This window comes from Schistocerca nitens, chromosome 1, assembly GCF_023898315.1.
Source record: "Schistocerca nitens isolate TAMUIC-IGC-003100 chromosome 1, iqSchNite1.1, whole genome shotgun sequence".
NCBI lineage: Eukaryota > Metazoa > Arthropoda > Insecta > Orthoptera > Acrididae > Schistocerca > Schistocerca nitens.
The window spans coordinates 1111666685-1111691068 of record NC_064614.1 but is presented as its reverse complement, the minus strand read 5'-3'; the positions used below and the strand labels follow the sequence as shown (position 1 = coordinate 1111691068).

The window sequence follows — 24384 nt, the reverse complement described above, 5'->3', positions numbered from 1 at the left end:
ATAAAAGTACAAGGCAGTATTATTAACAACATGTCTTTCAGAACAGCATATCGAAGTTATAATCAGCATAATGTGAATTACTTCAACAACTTATTACAGAAAGAAAAATGGCTAGGAGTGTACAAAATGAACGATATAAATGAAAAATTCAACACTTTCATTGATACATTAACCCATTTCTTTGAACTTGCATTCCCACTGAAAACATTAACCATACGGGGAAACTCTAGAACAAACAGCTGGATCACAAAGGGAATAAGGGTTTCATGCCAGAAGAAAAGACTACTTCATGAAATATGTAACTCCAAAAATTCCTCACCTGTAGTACGCGCATACTATAAAAAATACTCCAAAATATTAAGAAAAGTAATACGAGCAGCAAAATTAATGCATAATGATGAAATCATTTATAATTCAGCTAATAAATCAAAGGCTATGTGGAGTGTTATAAAAAAAGAATGTGGAGAATACAGACAACCTTGCAAAAATACAGGGTGATTCAAAAAGAATACCACAACTTTAAAAATGTGTATTTAATGAAAGAAACATAATATAACCTTCTGTTATACATCATTACAAAGAGTATTTAAAAAGGTTTTTTTTTCACTCAAAAACAAGTTCAGAGATGTTCAATATGGCCCCCTCCAGACACACGAGCAATATCAACCTGATACTCCAACTCGTTCCACACTCTCTGTAGCATATCAGGCGTAACAGTTTGGATAGCTGCTGTTATTTCTCATTTCAAATCATCAGTGGTGGCTGGGAGAGGTGGCCGAAACACCATATCCTTAACATACCCCCATAAGAAAAAATCGCAGGGGGTAAGATCAGGGCTTCTTGGAGGCCAGTGATGAAGTGCTCTGTCACGGGCTGCCTGGCGGCCGATCCATCGCCTCGGGTAGTTGACGTTCAGGTAGTTACGGACAGATAAGTGCCAATGTGGTGGCGCTCCATCCTGCTGAAATATGAATTGTTGTGCTTCTTGTTCGAGCTGAGGGAACAGCTAATTCTCTAACATCTCCAGATACTGTAGTCCAGTTACAGTAGCACCTTCGAAGAAAAAGGGACCAAAAACGCCTAGTCAACAGCGCCTCAAGCGAACAAATGTACAACTAAATGAAACTTTATAGCTCCCTTAATTCGCCGACAGATAGTGCTTAGCTCTGCCTTTTGTCGTTGCAGAGTTTTAAATTCCTAAAGTTGTGGTATTCTTTTTGAATCACCCTGTATAACACTATCACATAAAAATAAAAAAGTAACAAACCCCTTAGAAGTAGCCAACACATTTAACAACTTTTTCACAGGTGTTGCTGAAAACATGTTACAATCAAACTTTAAGAGCACCCAGGCAAATGAATATAAAATAAGTGCATGTAGAGGATCAATGTACATCAGTTCTGTTTCACAAGATGAAGTAGCTAAAGCAATAAAAGGACTAAAAAATTCCAAATCAGCAGGTATTGATGGTATACCTGCAACAATGTTAAAGAAGAGCGCATCAAACCTAATTGAAGTACTCACACATTTATGTGACTGCTCACTTCAGGCAGGCACTTTCCCTGATGTGTTGAAAACATCAAAAGTTATTCCTGTATATAAAAAAGGGGATAAAGACAATGTAAATAACTACAGACCCATCATAATTTCCTCCTGCGTCTCTAAAGTACTGGAAAAAGTTATGTATGAGAAACTTATGAAATTTATAAATAAAAACCGCATCCTATGTAATGAACAACATGGATTCAGAAATAAGAGGTCAACGACAACTGCAGTCTATGAGTGCATCAATTCCATCCTAAACCTGATGGACAAAAAACAGGAAACAATAGGAGTCTTTATTGACTTGTCAAAAGCTTTTGACATGGTGGACCATAAAATTCTGATATCAAAGGTAGAAAGATATGGTATTCGAGGTCTGTCCAACAAGTGGATTAGTTCCTTCCTGACTAATCGTATGCAGGCAGTGTGCATCAAGCACACAAATATTGAACTAAAAACTGTATCTAATCACTTATCTGACTATAAACAAATAAAATGTGGTGTACCCCAAGGATCAGTATTGGGGCCCCTTCTGTTTCTTCTGTACATAAATGATCTAAGCTTAAATACTGATGCACACAAAACAATCATATTTGCAGATGACACCACGATTCTACTAAAAGGAGACGATGATGAACAGTTACAGCAGACAGTAAACACGGTCACGGAACAACTTAGCAGCTGGGCACGGAGTAATCAGCTTGTAATAAACAGTAAGAAAACCGTTGCTCAAAATTCCACAATGTTCCTAACAAGGACATGTTTATCCCATCAGTCTCTATCAATGACGAATCAGTTGGTAACAGTACTGAAACCAAATTCTTAGGACTTTGGCTGCAGAGTAACATCAGATGGAATAAGAATATTGAATATCTCAATGCAGAACTGAACAAAACATGTTACCTTCTTTGTTCATTAAAATCATGCTGTAGTGAGAAAACAGTAGTGAATGCATATCATGCGTGCTTTCATTCTCGTCTTAGATATGGGGTCACCTTCTGGGGAAACTCTAAAACAACTAATAGCACTTTTAAACTACAAAAAAGGGCCATTAGAATCTTGTTTGGGTGCAAGCCTAGAGACTCTTGTAAACCCCTGTTTAAGAAATCTGGTATTCCTCCATTACCATGTGTATACGTTATGGAAACCCTTTTGTTCTTTAAATTAAATGTAATAGGCAAGGACCGCAGACTGCAAAAAAACTGTGATATACATGAGCACTTTACCAGACAAAACAGAAACTTACATATGACTCAAATCAGCACAGCACTGTGCCAAAAAGGTACTTTTCACATGGGAGTTAAGCTTTATAACAAACTTCCTGAGAACATAAAAGCTATCACTGAGGTCAATACATTTGGAAAATCTCTAAAGACATATTTACAGCATCACTGCTTTTACTCCATTGAAGAATATTTAAATTTATGAAATGTGTTATATAAATACTTACGTGTAAAGTGTATTATTGTAAGCTTAAATATGTATGCCTTGAAATGGCTTTCACCCTGTATATTTATAACTTGACTTGTCCAATGTCTTATGCATAAGCTGCTATGTAGACAACAGGACCAATAAAATACAATCTACAATCTACAGGTGTTTTGTAGGCCCAGTTGTTAAACACATACACTCATATCCGTAAGTTATGAGCTCTTTGAGATTCCCCAAGTAATGTGAGGTACAGTGACTATGGGTAGACAAATATGTGACCCGGTAACATTCTGATGCAGGATATAGGGAGACGAGTACAAGATACACAAGAAAACTGGCTGCAGGCAATGGGTAGCTTTTACTAAATGTGGTGTCCTCCCTGTGATGGCATACCACCACACGGTAATACAGAAAATGCCAGCTTGTGATAATGCCTCCCATTCATTCATACACTCATTGTGTTCTATAGAGCCCAGCAAATTGGAGAACTGTTAGTGATGTGGATGAGCTTTTACTTTAAAGGCACCTTCCCAAGGTCAGCAATGCTCCATGGTGGTGGTATTAGGCTGTGATTCCTCAGTCTTGAGTGTTTCATATCAATGAAATTGAAGTTCAAAGAGCTCTCACTTTGTATGTGTGATGTCTTTATGCTGCAGGTACTTGTCTATCACACCAGTCCTATGTGGTATGCCATTATTATTCATCAGATGGAACACATGTCCATAAGCAACAAAAAAAGGAATAAATATTGGTCTGCATGGTGTCAGCCCTATTGGATACCAGTCGTCACAGTACCCCTAAGGAAACATATGCAGTGGTGCACATGCTCCTACCATGGTGATGTCAATGGGAACTTTTGTTCACTACACTCTCCCTTTTCTACAGAACTGACAGAAATGCATCAAGTCCCATTTGGCAAGTCTAGTATCTCACACCGCGGAAGTCGAACACGTGCCAGAACAAATGGACGTGGTCAGCCCATAGAGGGCTCCGCGTCCGCGGCGGCTATTCCGCGCAGCGGCTCTCGCGCAGCGAGGGCCACCGTTACGCCACGTGCAGACAGTGGCCAATAGCCGCTCCCTCCAGTTTCGTATATAGGGACCCGCTCTGCCCTAGTCCAGTCAGTCTGGTACTTGCTCTGGATTGAGTTTCTATCTCAGCGGTACTGCGTTCTTGTCGTTGCTCGTTGTTGACTTTTGCCTGGCTCTGGTTCTGAGTGGATTTACTGTTGGTGTTTGGTGTTGTGGTTTCTACAAGCCTCCGTTGTTTATCTCTTCCTTGTTGTGTCGGTCGTGGTCAGTTGTTGTTGGTTGTCACTGGTCTGTTGTCCGACTCGTCCTTGTGTTTACCCGGTGGTGAATGCTCCACCGCCGGCGGCTTCCCCGTCGGGCAGCTCCGATCCGCAGCCCAAGGTGTTCCCGCAGTTGGTTGTGGTTACAACAGCAAGGATTACTCTCTAGACTAAACTGTGATGTATATGTGAACAGATCCAACACCATTCATTCATTCATTTGATTCCTGTCCCTGGGTTCACACAGTGGGCAGGATACCACATTTCTTGAATGATGCAGTTCCTTTGAAGGAAAACAACCTATGTCAACAATATGCCATATGCCAGAAGAGGCTGCCATGAGGTTTCTAGCCAGGCCATGTGATATGTCACTTTGAAGTCTTCAGGCACTTGCAATATTTTAACAATATTGATGGTGGGTTGTAATATATGGCTTAACTGGCCCTTACAGCCACTGAATGATTCCTACTTCCTGGAGTCTTCACCATGCCTGTAATAAGGCAGCATGGACAGCATTCAACTCCCAGCCAACATTGCATTGAATGGCTGGCCTCTAATCTGCCAGCAATGCAATCATAACAACATTATGAAAAAGAAAGATTGCTACTCTCCATACAGTGGAGATGTTGAGTTGTAGATAGGTAAAACAAAAAGACTACTTAACAAGTGAGCTTTTGGCCAAGGCCTTCTTCTAAAGTAGACAACATATACAAACATTCATGCAAGTACAACACACACACACACACACACACACACACACACACACACACACACACATGAACACTGTCTCTAGCTGCTGAAGTCACTTGGCAGTTGCTCGCCATTCAGCTTCGGCAGCTAGAGACAACAGTCATGTGTGTGTGTGAGTTGTGGTTGCATGAACATGTGCGCGCGCGTGTGTGTGTGTGTGTGTGTGTGTGTGTGTGTGTGTGTGTGTGTGTGTGTGTTGTCTGCTTTAGAATCAGACCATTTGGTCAAAAGTTCACTTGTTTGACAGTCTTTTTGTTTTGCTGTCTGCGACTCACTATTTCCACTATATGGTGAGTGGCAGTCTATCCTTCTTGTAACACTATCATTATTCCACCCCCGATTTTCCACTGAATAATCCAGTCATGTATGATGTCATCCAGACATGTCTGATATGCCATTCTGTTGCCCTAGAACTTGAATAATACATTCCCAATGCACAAAACATGCAGTCAGAATCACAAGTACCCAAGACGTATGCCCACATACACTGTTGCAGACGTAATAAATGATACCACATAGTTTGTATGTTTCCATTTTATCCCTCCACAGTTTAGTTTGCACAATGATGCCATGCTGCAAAGTTTTTTCATGCATCTGGCAGATGCATTAATTCACCTGTTGCCACAGGCCTATCCCGATGTCATGTGAGTCTATCTACTGATGCGGTTCCGCACTTGTCCAGCAGTTCTCACTGTTCTCTCAAGCCTTTGATATGCAACATTCATAGTACAGTGATTGACATTGCCTGTGTTTATGTTTTTCAATCTGGATCACTACCTGTGATGTTGGTGCACATTTAGGATGACTTTCGCTACACTCTGGACTGTGCTTCTGTTTAGTCACATCCACTTTGTGCACTCTGTCATCACTGACCACAGGAACTTACTGTCTCTGTGTTGTGTAAACCGAGTTTCTGATAATGACTTTTCTGTGGAGTGTTTACTGAAAAATGTGGGGTAGCAGTCCACAATTAATATGGTGTCCATAAAAATGTATGGTTGTCTGTTGCACATGTCTCATTATCTCCCACTAATATGCAACATTAATTTGATCTGTGCCTAAAGGTTCAGAGCTCACAAAGAACAATATTATGCTCTATAATCTCTTTATCTGATTTCTAGATCTTAAACACAATCTGAACACTTAAGAATAATATTAATTTGTATTCATTTGATATGAAATGAAATGAAGTGCCATGCTTCTTGACAGAGATTAGAGGAATGATGCGGGAGACCCGCACCGCCGTACTAGGCAAGGTCCTAATGGAGGCGGTTTGCCGTTGCCTTCCTCCGACCATAATGAGGATGAATGATAATGATGATGATGATGAAGATGACACAACACCACCCAGTCATCTTGGGGGCAGGTGAAAATCAGTGACGCCACCGGGACTTTTTTTTTTTAACAATACATAAAACTTTATTCAGTTCAGAGGTATACAGTAGATATAAGTTTAGTTTAAAATTCATTACTTTTGTTTTCAGTTTTCCATTTTCATAGTTATTGTTTTTATTGCATTACTGTGTTGAGTTTGTTTATTTCATTTCTAAAACCTTTTCTGTTTGTACTGAAATTTTGTCAAATTTGTGTCTTTCTGTGTCATGATAATGGACTTGACCATTTTTAATTATGAGTTTTTTGGCAGCGATAAATGTAGACAATATTTTTCTAATGTATTAGAAAACACAAGGACATAGAATTGGCAATTGATTATTTGCTTATTATTGATTTGGTGTAAGAAGGGTGATTTTCCTTTTGGTTTCACTTTAACTATTCCCAGCGTGGGCATTGGTGTAGCACTGAACACAAAACAAACACTGCAATCGACACTGAAAGAGAACTTCACAGAAGCACTTTGATGGTTTTTCTGGGATGGCTGATAGGCGTGGCACAGTCTGCAGCGGTGGGGTGGAGCGGCGGTGGGTGTTGCCATGGGCTGTTGCCCTCCCTCAGCTGGGCTCCGTCCGTGGCGGTCACATTGGTAGTGACGGCAGGGAGAGGGGGGTGGGGGGTGGGGGGTGGGGGGGGGGGTGGGGGAGGGCTGGCACAGCTCTCTTGTAGGTTGCTTCTATGGCGATTCTCAGGAAGTTCGAGAATTCTGCTTTGTACCTTTTGGATCTTATGGCTTTATTGTTTTCCTTCCATAAGTACGAGAGGTATTCCATGACATCATCTTCGTTTTGTTCTATTAATGCATACACTGTTTGACCTAAAATCCAAGTGGTGCTTTGTTTCTTAGGTCTGGGGAAAGGTTTTATGTCCAGGACGGTTAATAGTTCGATGTTTATCCTTTCAGGTGTACTTCTGTTTATCAGTGGCAGCATCGTTTCACATGTCTCCCATATTTGTTTCCTTTCTCTGCATTGGAAGTGATGTTCCAAAGTATCATTTTCATTACAGGTCTGACATTTTCCTGATGGTCTGAGGTGAATTGCTGCTAACCTTTCACTTGTGGGTACAGTGTTGTTTATTGCTTTGTACCACATTACTTTGACATTCGTATTAAATGTGCTTTCCTGCAGGTTGAGCTACACTTGTCTCCAATTGTAAGTGGGTTTCTTTGATTCAACCTTGTTCCATTTCGCTTCTCCTCTCAGTTCTGCATAGAGCTTTTTGGTCATCCTCATTCTTGTGTCTCCTGCTATGCCTAGTATGTAACCTTTTTGCATGAAGTATTCTCTGAGGTATTTTAATTTGTAGGGTACAGCTGGTACGTTTACTGGTGCTTCTTCTGAGGCTGGTCAATACCTATTTATCAGGGCATCTGTGAGGCTGTTTCGGTTCTTCTCTGTAATGCTGATGAGGCAGTGTATCAGCAGTGTGGCACAATCAAACCCGGGACCCTGCGCTCGGGAAGCGAGAATGCTACCATGAGACCAAGAGCTGTGGACTCACTGGATATGAGTATGTCCAAAAGACAACATGCAGAGGAACAGTACATAATCTTTCCTTCCATCATTTGGATTTAGCCTCTCATTAATTTTATGTTGCCTTTGGGCATGAATCTTCATGTGAGATGTTAGTAAAGCTATGGTGGGCTCATATAAATCCCAGATACAGTTTTCATAATTTTGTTTCCATTAAATTACATTTGCAAATAAACTACTTAAGTTTCTATTAAGAAAACAAGAATTTGTGTACATCAAGTAACTTTTAATAAAGCTACAGTGAATACATAATAAACAATCCCCTCACACTTTCATTATGAGGTTTTTAATTAGTTAGTTAGTTACTTGTTCCATTGATCAATTGCACGGAAAAACCATGATGATGTGTAACGTGTCAAAATGCAAGGTGCAGGTTAGTAGCTTCCCATGTCTGTGAAGTTATGTCACCATAACCAAATGGTGTAAATAAAAGAATGTAGAAATACAGTTTGTATATTACTTACACAAGTATAACACGCAATAACCGGTATTTTGGCCCAGCTAGAATGGAAGCCAGAGCTGAAAGAATCACAGCACCTCCGCTGAACAGTACAGGGAGCCAGTATTCTTCTAGGCCTTCCAAAACTGTCAAATCTAAATTAACCATAGCTTCTATCAGCCAGTGGTTCACGGCGAGCCTTGCTGTGTAGAAAATGACAAAATTATAAAATGAGATAAAAATTAAGTTATCTGTTCAAAGTTTCACTACAGCACAATGGTTAAATAAAATTCTTGTCATGAAAGCTTACCAACTGATTACAAGCTAGATTATTGGACAGGTCAGAAAGAAGACTTTTAAGAAAAATAATGGCAGTAATGCAAACAAAGGATTGTTTGAAAAATAGAAGTACTGAAGAAATCTGTCAGAATATCCATAAAATAAGTAATAATGGAATGCAGGTTGATCTTCTTTTTACATTTTGAGAAAATGAATGGGAAGGATTATCAATTCAAATAAGTCTATGAAAATAAATCATCAACATCTTAGATCAAAGAGGCTAAGAAATGCCTGAAAAGAAATAGTTTTCAAGAATCTAAAATGACTGAAAGACATTTCTTTAGAAAAAATGTGTTAAACTGAGAAGAGTTGGCAGGTGGGGAAACCAGAAAATAAGAGCACCTTTGATGGGAGAAGGAAGAGATGAAATAATGATGGAAGGGCAGGAAATAACAATGAAAGCAAATGGTCTGAATTTGGAATGTGATCATCTTCGGTCAACCCAGAAAAAAACTTGAATAAATGCTTCACAGAGTTCCTGAAGGGTCAGATTTGTATTCAGTCTCAAGTTTTCAACAACTTCCACCACTGTCATCATCAGGAGAATTGAGCAAGCTGTTAGGTACCTTCTTCAGTTGGCCAAATTAAATCATCGAGACTTCATGAAGTCATGGAAATACTGTACACTACCAGAGATTGTGTCAATTTTTATTTATCTACAAATTCCATAGATCCTGTTATGTGTATGACGCTAGGATGTAGAACGACTTGAGTAATATATGTTCACAGACCATGGTATCAATTAGTTTACAAGAGCAGAACTAGACATAAATTACATAAGACCTGCAAAAATAATAATGAACTAAAATAAAGTTGTAGGAATAATACATTATGCAAAGTTTATCACATTGCAAAAGCCTATTTATCACAGTAAGTATATGGTTACAAATAGGAACAAAAAGAACATAAACAAACAACAGTAAATATAAATACATACAAAGACTACTTTTCTCTGTTGAAGTATTCATCAAGTGAGTAAAACGTTTTCTCGATTAAATATGTCTTTAGATTGTTTTTGAATGATGCACTGTTACTACGTAGACTTTTTATATAGCTCGGTAATAAGTTAAATAGTTTGACACTGGGGTAATGCACTCCTTTCTGTACCCGAGTTAAACTTTTTAGTTCAAAGTGGAGGTCAGCCTTCTTTCTTGTATTATGATAATGGAAGCTTTCATTGGTTTCATAGTGGGCAGGATTGTCAACCAAGAAACTCATTAGAGAAAAAATATACTGGCAGGTTGTGGAAAGTATTCCAAGTTTTTTAAAGAGCGTACGGCAGGAGGTTCTCAGGGGTACTCTGCACATTATACGGACTACTTTTTTCTGCATGAGGAAGATTTTTGTAGATGAGGGTGAATTGCCCCAGAAGATGATGCCATAACACATAATGGAGTGGAAGTATGCAAATATGTGGACTTTGTGACATTTATGTCTCCAAATTGTGAGATTGTCCTAATGGCAAAAATTGCTGAGGACAGCCTTTTTACAGTCTCGAGGACATGGTGGTCCCAGTTGAGCCTACTGTCTATGTGGAGGCCTAAGAATTTGGTGCAGTGTACCCTTTCTATCTGATCATTGTTACTTAAAACAGTAATCTCCTGGGGGAGTTTGTGGTCAAGGCTGAAATGGATATAATTAGTTTTGCTCAGGTTTACTGTGAGCGAGTTCACTTGGAACCAGGTTAATAGTACTGTAAGTAATTTGTTGGCATCAACCTCTACATCAGTGAGCTGTTTGTTACTAATCAAAATGCTGGTGTCATCAGCAAACATGGTGATCTTGCATGTATTGCATGAAAAAGGTAGGTCATTTACATATATCAAAAACAGCAATGGACCAAGGACGGATCCATGGAGTACAGTGCTCCAGTCTGACTCTACTACCTCTCCCTCTTTATTGCTCCCATTGAGAATTACCTTCTGCTTCCTTTTTTGGAGGTAGGATTTTAGCCAGCTTCCCAGTGCCCCAGTGATCCCATAGTGGCGTGCTTTGTTGAGGAGTATTTAGTGGTCCACACAGTCGAAGGCTTTGGACAGATCACAAAATATTCCAACTGCCTTCATTTTATTATTTAGGGATTCCAGTATATCATTTGTGAAAGAAAATATGGCCTCAGTTGTCGGCATACTTTTCCGGAAACCGAATTGTCTATCAGTTATGATGCCAAAGTTTTCTAGGTGCCTTACAATTCTGGAGTGCAGTAGTTTCTCAAGACCTTTAGCGAAAGTGGACAGGAGGGAGATTGGACAATAGTTTGAGACTTGCGTTGTGTCTCCCTTTTTGTGGAGAGGCTTCACTATAGCAAGTTTCATGCCCTCTGGGAAAACACCCTGGTACATAGAGGCATTAAATATATGGGCTAATACTTTGCTCAATTGGTCAGAGCAGGTTTTTAGCAGCTTACTAGAGATATTATCTACACCAGATGATCCCTTACATTTTAATGAGGCAATGGATTTTTTTAATCTCATATCTGGTTATGGGGGATGTCCTTATCTGGCTCACTGGAATGGGAAAACTGTGCTTCAGTAGATCCATGGCACTTTTTAAGGATCCATTGCAACCTATTTGCTCTGCAGCACTTATGAAGTAGTCATTGAATGCATTCACAATAGTCTCTTGGTTGCTTACAGTATTGTCATCAATGTTTAGTACAATGTCTACTGGTTTACTGGCACTGTTCGTTCCAGTCTCGCTCCTTATTATGTCCCAGATTGCTTTAATTTTATTACTAGATTGGTTGATTTTGGATCTAAAATATATGCTTTTTGAAAGTTTGATTACCTTACTCAAAGTTTTACAATACTTTTTATAATGATTTATTTTACTGGGGTTTCCTGATTCTTTTGCTGTTATGTACAAAATTCTTTTTTGCTTGCAAGATGTCCTAATCCCATTTGTTATCCATGGTTTCTTTGTGTTTTCTTTTGGTACATTCCTATAAACTTTTTTTGGGAAGGAGGTTTCAAATATTGATGCAATTTCTTTACTCAGGTTATATTTGGAATTTACATCTGTTTCGGAATATATGTGACTCCAATTTACATTATGGAGGCAGGATTTGAATGTTTTGATTGTTAGTACATTTATGGGCCTGAATACCTTCCATGTTGGCTCAGTTTTATTCTGACAAACATTTATATTTTTGATGGTAAGTCTTTGACCATCATGGTCAGAAAGACCATTTATTATTTTACTAATGCTGATACTGCCCAATTTCTCTTGGTCTACAAAAATGTTGTCAATTAGTGTGCTTGAATATGAAGTTACTCTGGTGGGAAAATTGACCACTGGCAGAAGGTTGTAGGTGTACATCAGATTTTCTAGGTCTATCTTCCCACTACTATGTGTAAGAAAGTTGATGTTGAAATCTCCAAGTAGTACAACATCTCTTTTATAGTTGAATAAGTGCAGTAAAAGCAAATCGAGCTGCTTCAAAAAGAGGTCAAGATTTCCTGAAGGTGCTCTATAAATTGCCACAATTAATAGGGTGGAATTACTTACAGAAATTTCGATGGCACATGATTCAAAATGTTGCTCTAAACAAAAATTTTGAACATACATTTCTTTGCAATTGATACTGTTCTTAACAAAAATTGCAACACCACCACCTTTTCTTTGGTGTCTGCAGTATGAAGACGTCAGGTTGTAGTCAGGTATTACCAGCCTTTCCATCCCTGAGCAGGCGTGATGCTCAGTGAAGTGTAGTACATGGGCGTGATCTATGCTTCCATTGTCTTCCACATTGACTGCGAGTTCGTTTAGCTTATTAAACAGGCCTCTAATATTTTGGTGGAAGATTGCAAGTTGATCTGTTACAGAGGCTGTTACAGGGTTTTGCCTAAAAAATTATTCTTAACTGTCGAGTTCACGAATGCACTCTTGTCCTGTTTTTTTGAAAACCATTTGTCTATTGTAGTTTGTTTATACGAAGTCGAAGTGCATCTCGTAGAGTTGAGTTGTTCTGTCATTGCTGCTTTTAGGAGAATACATAATGCTCTTTTTCCTGCCCGGTTTAGGTGCATACCATGTTTTGTAAACAACTCTCTTCTAAAACTGCTTACATCTACAACACAACTGTTATTAAAGCGATTGCAAGTCTTTGTCAATTTATAGTTTGTTTGCGAGATAGCTTCATTGACACATGACTGTGGTTCCAAGTCATGTCTTTTTGGGATGTTTACAACAAATAACTTGGAGCGATTTAGCGCTGCGAAATTCTTTTCCAGCGTTTGTATCACATCGTGGCCTTCATTACAGGCTACATTGTTTGCACCACCGATTATTATCACATAGTCATTTTTAACGTTCTCAGGATCGCAACCCGATAATACTTCGTTGATTTTTGCACCAGGTTTCACTATTCCACACACTTCAGCGTTGCTAAGATTGCTTTTTACGATATCTGCTAAGCCTCTACCATGACTGTCCGCAAAAATGTGTACACATTTGATAGATTTATTTGGAGCAGAAAGTTTGTAGTTGTCAGAACTCGAACGTTCATTTGGTGAAGATATAGGCTTTGGCTTATCAAATGAAACTTCCTTGTGATAACTTTCACTTTTAGGGACTTTAATACACGATTTTAGTTTTGATTCTGTGCCAGTCACTGATACACTGTTACTAGGAGCAAATTTATTTACATCCACCAAGTTTTTGTCACTTCTTGTTTGTGAAATATTTGCACCCGGTGATCTGCATTTGTTGTTGACTTTCCTCCATTCCGTCGATTTATCCATTTTATCTCGTTGGAGTAAAAGCACGTTTACCTTCGTTGTTAGTTGTACATTTTCGAGCTTCAGGCTGTGGTTTTCTCTTCTTAGACCATCAATAATGAAATGTAAACTTGAGATGCGTTCACTAAATTTCAAGAATTCACTTTTATACTTTACACACGCTTCTTTTTTGACTGCATTACTATAATTCATTTGAGCGTTAAAGTCGGGTACACCTGTACCTGCCACCATCTTGCTCCTTCTATCACTGTAGAATATTAGTAGTAATCCCAATTCTGTTAGATCACAGATGAGTCAGCTTACTTCTCTGTTGTGTTTCAGCAACTAGTGCCCAGTTTCCATGTACCACTATGGGTGTAGGCATTGTTCTTATTGAAGTAGTTGTTACACATCCATATCTCAATGACTTCTTTGATGACAGAATCCCAGCAGGTACATTATGTTTGACAAAATGCAAATATTATACCATGCAGCTACTTACTGAGATTCTATCATAAAAGAAGTAGTTGGGATTAGAATGAGTAACAACAACTTCACCTGGGACAGCAGCTATACCCTTAGCGGTATGTTGAAATGGACTTGATAGAGAAAGGCAAGAGAGAAATAAGTTGAGTCATCCACCTTCTAACAAAATCAGGTGAAATTTAACAGTTCATACTTCTTACTATTTCAAAGCTAATTTGGATTGCTTGATCAACTGATATGTAACATAATTCTCAAACTTCATGTCGAAGTACTCACTAATATTACTTCCACTGATTGGTAGGAACATTATTGCAATTTCTTTAGCTGCAATTAGAGCTTTTCATTTATGAACAATATAGTAACAGAATAGATAACAAATATACTATAATTATAATGTTTGAAACCAGTAACAACTCTATTTGTCATACTGTCTGCTTACTATGTTATTGGCTAACACAACAGCATCTAATTACCTCATATTTATTGTAATTAATAAAACAAAAACAGATTAACAATGTAAGCAAAGTGTTTATTTGGGTTGTTGTATGTATATTGAAATTCTGTGCACACTACAAAAATTATGTACTCATGTTTGAAACACGAAACATCGTAGGAATATTTGGTTTAAAGTAAATTCAGAGAAATTAACAAACATGTAATCATCCTTTTTTATTAGCATCATTTCACTTTTTTTCATGAAAACAATTGTAGCCATCAGGTGATAATATTTTTTGAAATTATTAACAACTTCTGTAATAGTAATTAGCAAATTTACTATACACAACATCAACTGTTAGGATGACTATATAAGACCCACAAGAAATCGTGTGGGGAGTCCAGTACGATGCAAGATTTTGAGCAACACTCTGTGCTGCAATAAATTGTACACTTTAAACATTAACTAACTTGTCATATCTTTTGGGAACTGTAGCATTCTCTGGTATGTCCTCATTTAAGAAAATTACAGGAAGGGTCATCTGCAGCAAAGCAATGAAATGAAGATAAGTTCTGGTCAATGCTTATTATTTTGAACACACTGAGTTACACCTACCCAATTTTAAGAACATTTGGTTTGGATACTGTTTAAAAAATAATGTTTTGTACAGATATTTTCTTTGAATAATTTTCTTTTGACAACATTTATCCCCAGCAAGTCAGTTACACCACACAGCATCCCTACCAATGTTTTTCAGACACAGACATAATCTCTGATAGCACATGGAAGTTCTGAGGTTTTCTGACCTCTTCATAACCTAACTCAGCCATCTAAATGAAGTACCTGACAGCTTACTGAAATCTCCTGATGAGGATGATAGAGGAAGTCGTCGAAAGTTTGAGGCTCAATATAAGTCTGATATGGCAAGAACACCGTGATGCATTTATTCAAGAATGTTGTCACAAAAAACTATATTGTCAAAACAAAATGTTTTATGAACTTTTCATGCTGATATTCAATAAATTAGGAAAGAAAAAGGACACTCCCTAAACAAGTTACATATCAAATATGGCTAAAAAAGTTAAAGGTACTAAACATTGTGGACAATGTGTTTCAGCAGGCTTGAAACTTAATGTACAGAAATCTTTCCCATATACATATCATGGAACATTTATTATCATTTATAACAAAATTTACATGGGATAAAGGAACTACTGCAGCACCTCTTATGATTTTGTGTAATTGTCCAAATCAACATTCATATTCAAATGTGATAGTTGTTGGTATTATTATTCATAGTAGTTAGATCTGGGTACTGTGGAAATATACACTCCAAGGAGAGGGGAGGGGAGAATCCTGGTGCACCTTGAAGAAATTATCTAAACAGGACCAAAATTGGTACTTGTGACATACATGTACAGGCAGACAAATTATTACAGTTTCAGAAAAATGGGATGATTTATTCAAGAGAAAAAGCTTCACAAACTGAGCAAGTCAGTAACACACTGGTCCACCTCTGGCCCTTACAGAAGCAGTTATTCTGCTTGGCATTGACTGATAGGGTTGTTGGATGTCTCCTGAGGAAAACCACATCAAATTCTATCCAATTGGCACATTTAGATTGTCAAAACCTCAATCTGGTTGGAGCTCTCTGCCCATAATGCTCCAAACATTCTCAATTGGGGAGAGGTCTGGCGACCTTGCTGGCAAAGGTAGTGTTTGGCAAGCATGAAGACAAGCAGTAGAAACTCTCACTGTGTGCAGGTGGGCAAAATCTTTCTGGAAAGTGAGCCCAGGATGGTTTGGTATGAAGGACAACAAAATGGGGCACGGAATAGTGTTGACGTACTGCTATGCTGTAAGGTGACAACCAAAGTGATCCTGCTATGAAGAGAAATGGCATTCCAGAGCATCAGTCCTGGTTGTTGGTTGTATGGTGTGCAGCACTCAGGATAGTATCCTATTACAGTCCAGGGTGTCTCCAAACATGACTTCAGCCAGGAATCTCATTGACTGGAGTAGAATTGTCTTCAGTGCTGAGCCCTGCTTCAAACTGAGCCATGATGCTCAGCATAAGATGTGCCTGGAGATGCCCTTGATAGCAGTGGGATGCCAACCTGACTGTCACCCACCATACAGCCCGACAATGAGGCATGGTGGTCTGGGGGTGCCATTTCTCTTCATAACAGGACCCCTTTCGTTGTCATCCGCAGCACCCTTTTAGCACAGTGACATGTCATTGATATTCTACGCCCTGTTTTGTTGCCCTTTATGGCAAACCATCCTGTGCTTATATTTCAGCAAGACAATGCCTGCCCACACATGGCAAGAGTTTCTACTGCTTGTCTTCATACTTGCCAAGCCCTAACTTGACTAGCAAGGTCACTGGATCTTTCCCCAATTGAGAACATTTGTGGAATTATGGTCAGGTCCCTCCAACCAGCTCAGTAATTTTCAAATTTTTTGAGGATATTTTGTTTCCTGCTGTATGGTGCCTTGTTGCCTCTTTTTCATGGGGAGAGCATACCTCTGGCAGAAATAAACTGTAATTGGAATGGAGGAGTAGTAAATATAACCAGGAAGCATCTGTAACTCTGTAGCAGAGTGTAGTAGAGTGCACACTGTTATAATACTCTTGAATGTTTCAGATCTGGACCTTTTCTTCTGGTAGGGAATATTCTTGTCTAGTGATATAGAGAGATGGCCCTCATTGTTCAGCTGAAAGCTTCAGTTGACACTATCTGAGACAGAAGATTCAATATGAGCTATGGGACATATTTAGATAGGGCAGCTGTGTAGAACACGGCCTCTAAAAGTTAAGGGTCGGGGTTTATATCACAGTCTTATGCACAATCAGAATCTTTCATGTAGTTTGAAGAAATGTAATATTTTTTTGAGTCTGGTGTTTTGGTTCCCACTGACCTATACTTACATTATTGTACTATGTATGATTTTAAATGCTTTGTTAAAAGAAAGCAAAGAGGTTGAGGAAACAGCTGTTCAGGAATGAAGTCCTGTGTTTGTTCCTGGACCAGGATTTTATATAACTTCCCAGTCTAATTTCTAAATAATTCCATAGTTTCCAATACTTTCCCTTCTTTCACCAGGACGAGAAACATCTGGTCCCAAAATCATATATCTGTTTTACCTTTCTTGTCATTATTTAAAATTATCTTATCTGACTGCCATCTCTTTATGTAACATTTGAGAATTATAATATTCACTGCCAACGGAGACATAGTCACCTCTGACTTAAACAACAGCATGTAGATATGTGTAAGATAATAGTTGAACGTGTTTGTAACTGATCCACAGATAGGATGTAGTTTAATACTGAATCTTATAAAACAAAAATTATGTAGTTGGAAACAAGTAAAATAAATTACTTCTCTCAGTCAGGGCAGAAAGAAATATGCTGAGAAGTGCTGAAAGCATGCAGTACAGCTTACTTGCGCTGAGTGTGAGAGCATACATTTAATTTTTATTTGACTATTGAAAATATTAGTATATTTGTATCAAAAAAGAAAATTCAGTCAAGAAAATTTATTAAAATTACAATAAGACATAGGCAAAATTCCTAGTACTACCGACAGAAACATTTCAAAGTATAAAACAGTAATCCTAGCTTTTGGGACTGTATGTTCCTTCTTCAGGAGGTAAAGAGGCATTATGTATTAGTCAAAAAAATGTTCTGCTAAGTTCATTTCTTCAGGAAATACGTTAGATACATTATCATGAATAGAAAATGAAATAGAACAAGATTTAAAATAACACAAAAAAGTAAACATTCTACTATCCATTGTAATTTTTTGATGGAATTATGTTGTTATACAATGAGCTCTAAATGTGCCACCAAGTACAACCAATTAAAAAGTCTTATATGCCATTAACTAATACACTATTGTCTCATTCTTGTGCCTTAAATTTAAATGATATATACATTTCAGCCTGAGAACTGTACCTGGGAATTCTGTCAGCAAGAAGTACATGGCTGTCACAAGAACAAAACTGAAGCTTGGCTCTAAGTCACCAACATGCATTGTAAATGTCACAAGCACCAATGACAAAGCAACTCCTTTGGCAAGCCGTGCCATAATGAAAGCTGTTGTAAGTCGCAACAAGTCAGCTGTAGTTGTATCACTTGAGAGCTGCACCCAGTGCCGTGCCTGTTTCGACAGACATACATGTTTAAAAGAATCAGCATATCAATTTGTAACAACAAGCAATTATAAAAATAATAACAGGCATTGGATCTAGCAATTTTTTACTGAAAAGAATAAGCAACTATCTTTTACTGTGCTTGAGATTTCAAATAGCATTTTGAATGAGCATTTTGGTAGAAAATCTTAAACACATCTAATGGAAAAATCTATCTGAATATAAGATTCCACAACATTAAATACGACATCACTACAACAGAAATAAAAATATGCGTCCACTCGCCGATACTTTTTATTGCAGCATAACATTACATACATGTGAATCAAGGTAAAAGATTCTACGAATGACAGCAAGAAAACTCACAGAGTTGAATGAATGACACTTTACAAGCAAACATAATATCACTTTCTGTAGAAGCAAAAATTTTAGTTTCCTGCTTAAACAACAGAGCAGATGACACAGAATATCCAGAGCTTGCCTAACTGTTTAGTGCCACAAGCGAGCCTACCCAAATTTGTATGATCAACCCAATTTTGCGACAAAGTGACAAATAGCTGGCTCTCTACATAATAAAGGTAGTCGCCACAGGCTGCTCTCTGTATGCCCATCATACTGTGCACAATGCTGGGCCTTCATTTTGGCCTTACTCAGACTTCACATTTTGACTATAATTGAGTGCCATGGCAAACAACAGACTTCCAACAATGCAAGCTCAAATCAGTGCAGAATATCAGAGAACAAGCACAACAGCAAGTACAGCTTGTTTGCCAGTAGCTCTAGTAGCACTTCTCTGCCTTCAGATTAATTGATATGGAGTAACAGTGCACATTTTTTCTTGCATAGGCAGAACTAGAACTGGTTCAATTGCTCTACAATTTTTCATTATTGGAAGTGCAACTGTTGTAGTACACCATTTGATCACTTGTGTAAAATACTAGAAGGCTATTAAAGTCATTGGTTTAAGTTTCACTGATGTCAGAAGAAGCAATTTCAAACATAAGCTGCTTGCGTAATAAGGTAAAAAGGAAGGAAGGAAGATTAGTGTGTAACATCCCGTCAATGCTGAGTTCATTAGTGATGTATCACAAATTCAGATTGAGGAAAGATGGTGAAGGGCATCAGCCATGTCCTTTTCTAAGGAACCACCACTGAACATTTGCCTTAACTGATTTAGGAAAACCCATGGATGGCTAATGGAAATTTGAACTGCTGACCTCTTGAATGACAGTGCAGTGTCTTACCACTGTGGCACATTACTTGGTGTTTGGATTGACGAATCACGTGGATTAAGTAATATGTACAACTTAATGTATAGTAATGTCCAGTGCCATTTCCCTTATTAGGGACATAATAATTTGTCACGTTACCAATAAACATGTACAGCATGAAGCATTAATACTAATTGATCAGACATTTGGCCAAGTGCAGCAATCACTCCGGTGAACAATGTGCATTACCATCCTGCAATGACTGCCTCAAAACCCAAAGTCTATGAGACTTCCAATGGTGGCCACAAGTGTGCAACGCGTGTGGTATTATTGGCCATCATGTTGATGGCTTTTTGCCACTTATGTTTCTGTTAACCTCAAATGACCACAAATTCCCAAGATACGGAAGTAAATGTGAGATGGGAGGGTGTTTTAAGATAATGCTTTTTGAAGTTTTACTTTACTACTACTGTTCAATTGGACATATTCAAGAAACAATGTTCTTTGTCAAATGGTACAGACTTTTTTAAGTTAAAATTACATATTATGTTGTTAACCCCATTAAGATCTATAGCACATTGCTATGTACATAAATTTAAAACAAAATAAACTGGGCCCAACTTGAGAGAAATTAATGAATTTTGTGCTGCTTTCTTTTGGCAAAGTATTAGTAATTTTATTCTGTGTTATGGGCAACTGATAGCACCAGAATTTTAAATGCCTGCTTTTTACATTAAATTTTTAAAATAATATTTCTTCTTTCTCTTCTATATAACTTCAGAGGACTCTTCATCCTCATAAATTCTATGTGAGCTGTCATAATCTTCATATTCCTCACCACTTGCAAACATTTGTATGATTAATCTTGGGAATAATAGCAGCACATTTCATGGCTTTCAATGAAGGAACATCCTTCTTCAAAACATAACAACATACTTCTGATCCAGAGAAATACTTTGTTTTAACAGCACATTGCATCTTACCAAGTTAGTTATTGCTCGTACATCCATCATTTAGAAAGGCAAGGTGGACTCCAATATTTACTTAGAAATCCATTTAAAGTCATAGGAAAACCAGTCTTCTCCACACCAGCACCTTTCCAAACCTCAATAGAATACTCCTGTATTCACAAGGTGATATGATCTCTTTTTCCTTCTGATATTACTTCTCAACTCTACTGAATACATGATCCCATGGCATAAAACTGTGTCCATGAATAGAAAATTCAGAGAACACTGTAGTACATTCCATAAAATGAGCCAGCATACAGAATTCTTGTTCTGGCTGTTGCTCGAGTCTGAAAGAAGTTCAAGTTTCAATCCTCTCTTACCAATATCTCTAGTCCTCTCTTCCAAAAAATATAGGAGAAAATGTTGTAGTGCAGATGTGACTTCATTTGTACCTCTTCCAGTTTGTACTTCACATCATGTATACTGAAAAATGCCTTCAGTACCTAATTTTGGTTCATGTATCACCACAACCAGGCTATAGAATCATATATGTCATGTAGAAAAGACTTCCCCAAAAGAAAGATTTGGCAGAGGTTCATTCCATTGCATGTCAAAGACAGTTTTTACAGCATCTTCAGAGTATTTGTTCATGATGTGTGGAACTACTTTGCATGGGCTTTACACACGTTCAGGTTAGTTTTACGTGTTTCCTGGCATTCTTCAGTTTTTGCGTTCTTTATTTTCAGTTGGAGCTCCTTGCATGTTGAGCAGGTGTCACTGTGAGGGTTACTGAAGCCAAGATTAAAATTCATATAAGACAGTGTCTTAAATTTTGACACACAACAGCCTTTTTTGCTCACATGTATTTGTGGTACAGACTTTCTCCATAAAAATTTTCCCACATTATATTTACATTTAATGGGTTGGGTTGGGTTGTTTGGGGAAGGAGACCAGACAGCGAGGTCATCGGTCTCATCGGATTACGGAAGGAAGTCGGCCATGCCCTTTCAAAGGAACCATCCCGGCATTTGCCTGGAGCGATTTAGGGAAATCACGGAAAACCTAAATCAGGACAGTCAGACGCAGGATTGAACCGTCGTCCTCCCGAATGCGAGTCCAGTGTCTGACCACTGCGCCACCTCGCTTGGTTACATTTAATGTTGGGGCAAATATGACCTACTCATTTTCCCTCTGCTCTAATGACACTCTCTACACTTACACTTCAAAATGTGCTCTTTCACTTCTTGCATCATAACTATGTTGGCCTGAGTTGTTCTTGAGCCACCTTTTCATTCCTGTTGTGAGCCACCTTTTCATTCCTGTTGCGCAGTTCTTGATAGTGCTGAGCAATCCGAGCTAAGCGATCCCATGATACACATGTTATTTTTTCGAAATGTAGCAGCACAAACTGGTACTTGGGATCCATCTTGAAGTATTATCATATGCTTGTTGACACTGAGTTAGAAGCCTTAGCTTCAGTGGGATCTACACATATCTAGCTGGTGCTGAGCTGTCCATGTAAAATGTATGACAAAAGGAATGCATCTTACTTGCTCTTGTCCCCCGAAGAATATAATAGATTATTGAAATATGATAAGTCAGCTTAAGACAATTTGCCTGCAAGACAGTCTTTCTCTCCATGGATGCTTGCCTCAGTCCTTTCATAATGCCAACAGTCAATGTCAGGTGCAGCATTTTGCTTTGAATATCAAGATGATTTTGGTTTGGAGATGTTTGACGGCTCTGTTTCTCTTCTTTTATGCCCACCATGTGTTTCAACCACAGGAATATTATATTCACCATCACCTTCCATATTCACTATTTAACACAAGTGTAGTATTTTACACTCAACTTACACAAAATGGTGGAAACTGGCACCCAAATCACATAACAGCTATCATCAACAAACTTAATTTAATACTCCTCGCACGAATTAAATAGACACCAGTGCAGTAGTCAATGGGAACTTCTATTGTGGCTAATCTGAGCTCCCATCAGCCACTGTGCTGACTCTCAGCTTAGTTGGCACGCACAGTAATACACACTACCATCTACTGCCAAGTGAAATAGTTATTCCAGGAGGGCCATAACACAGTCATGCTGTGACACCTATCACACATTAAACAAATTATGAGGAAACCCAGCAATACCTCTAATGTCTTTATCAAACTAAGTAGCATATAACAAGCTTTGAAATGACCCCTAGATAAACATGAAGAAAATTTTGCAAAGACAGGCTGTATTCTCTGTTCTATAAGTGTGGAATGAAGCAAGTTTTTCTAAAGCTGGCTGCATGGGTTTGTAGAGAAAGCTGAACAGCATGTGTTAAGAAAACAAAGCTATTCAAAAGAACTGCATAAAGCAAGTTTTGTGAAAATGGTCCTCAATTTTGAAATAGTGTGCATACTACCTGACAAACATATTGTCAAAATTATGAAAATAGTCATGTATTCTAAATTTAGATTGGACATTTCTCAAAATTGTCACATATTAGCTATAAGACAGCATCAACTCACCTTGAGAGATTGATGAAGATACAACAGCACTGAATAAAACAGCAACAAATACAAACTGACACATCTCTGATTTGGACACATTGCCTTCTCCATAGTGATGAAAAACAGTATCTAGAATGAATGAAATATTTTGTTCAAATGAACACAGGTGTGGATTAACTTAATGCATCCTTTGTATCACATGTGTGGCACCTGCACACCTGGTTGAGAGTGATGTGCAGTCTAGTTGAAATCCGATTAACAATGAGACGGTGCATGGACACAGACAACAGCCATGCTAGTCTCAGCCACCACGCAGGCCCACGCAGTGCCCACTCATGTACCTGCTCCCACACCTGCCTGGAACATAATCATTACTATTTCATATTTCCAAATGCGAAGCCATATAAATTATGCAAAAATTCAATACATTTCAGCATCAGACAATAATCAGTAATGCTCACAAACAAACGCACTGACTGACTTTTTCATTGGTTCTTGGTAAAATATCTTATATGTTATGAATGAAAACACACACAGATCTGTGTAATATTCTATAACACTTATTATTTATTTAACAAACAAATCTTCAGCTTTTACATCAACACAAAGTTAAAAGATAGATGTGTGTGGCAGTGAAACTTGTGTAGGGTCAAAGATTTTAAAATAGTGTTTTACAGAATATCTTGGTTTCTAAAGCTGACAATTTTTTATGTTTGATTTAAGACTGAAATAGGCAGAAAAATTTAAGTGAAAATATGATTAGATAAATATGTGACATACTGACTTAAGAACTATATAACAAATTACAACAATTGTGCTGATAAGAAAATAAATTGAACAATAAATTTTGGTGACATATTCTAGTGGACTGTCTTTAGTAGGTCGTATTACAAAGAGATAAGATAAACAAGTGAGATTAAGCAGGAAAGCGAACCATCAGTGATTACACAAAATAAAAATTTGTAAATGGTCAACTGAAATTATAGTAACTGAAATAAAGGAAACAATTCGTCATGTGAGTAAGTAGGGTAATTTAAAACATGGCCTGGATAGGATTATGAATAGTACTTGTAGTTAGAAGTAACAAGTAAAGGAACTGTGTCTGGCTGTTCGGTACAAAGCTTACACAAATGGACATATGTTTATTAATTTACATCATTTCAACGTAGTTCATCTTGCTCCCTATATGGATTTGACGTAAAACTTCA

At 38.0% G+C, this 24384-nt stretch overlaps 1 protein-coding gene across 3 annotated transcripts in view; it reads right to left on the bottom strand.

Annotated features, from left to right (window-relative positions):
- The window catches only part of LOC126199017 (uncharacterized), a 75885-nt gene that overhangs the window by 3756 nt on the left and 47745 nt on the right, over positions 1 to 24384 (bottom strand). For all 3 annotated transcript variants that reach the window (XM_049935718.1, XM_049935726.1, XM_049935708.1), the window contains 4 exons: positions 23395 to 23533; positions 23195 to 23305; positions 18321 to 18525; positions 8406 to 8583 (listed from right to left, as the gene is read on the bottom strand). In XM_049935718.1, the coding sequence (XP_049791675.1) occupies positions 8406 to 8583; positions 18321 to 18525; positions 23195 to 23305; positions 23395 to 23533 (633 nt within the window). The remainder of the gene's footprint in view (positions 1 to 8405; positions 8584 to 18320; positions 18526 to 23194; positions 23306 to 23394; positions 23534 to 24384) is intronic.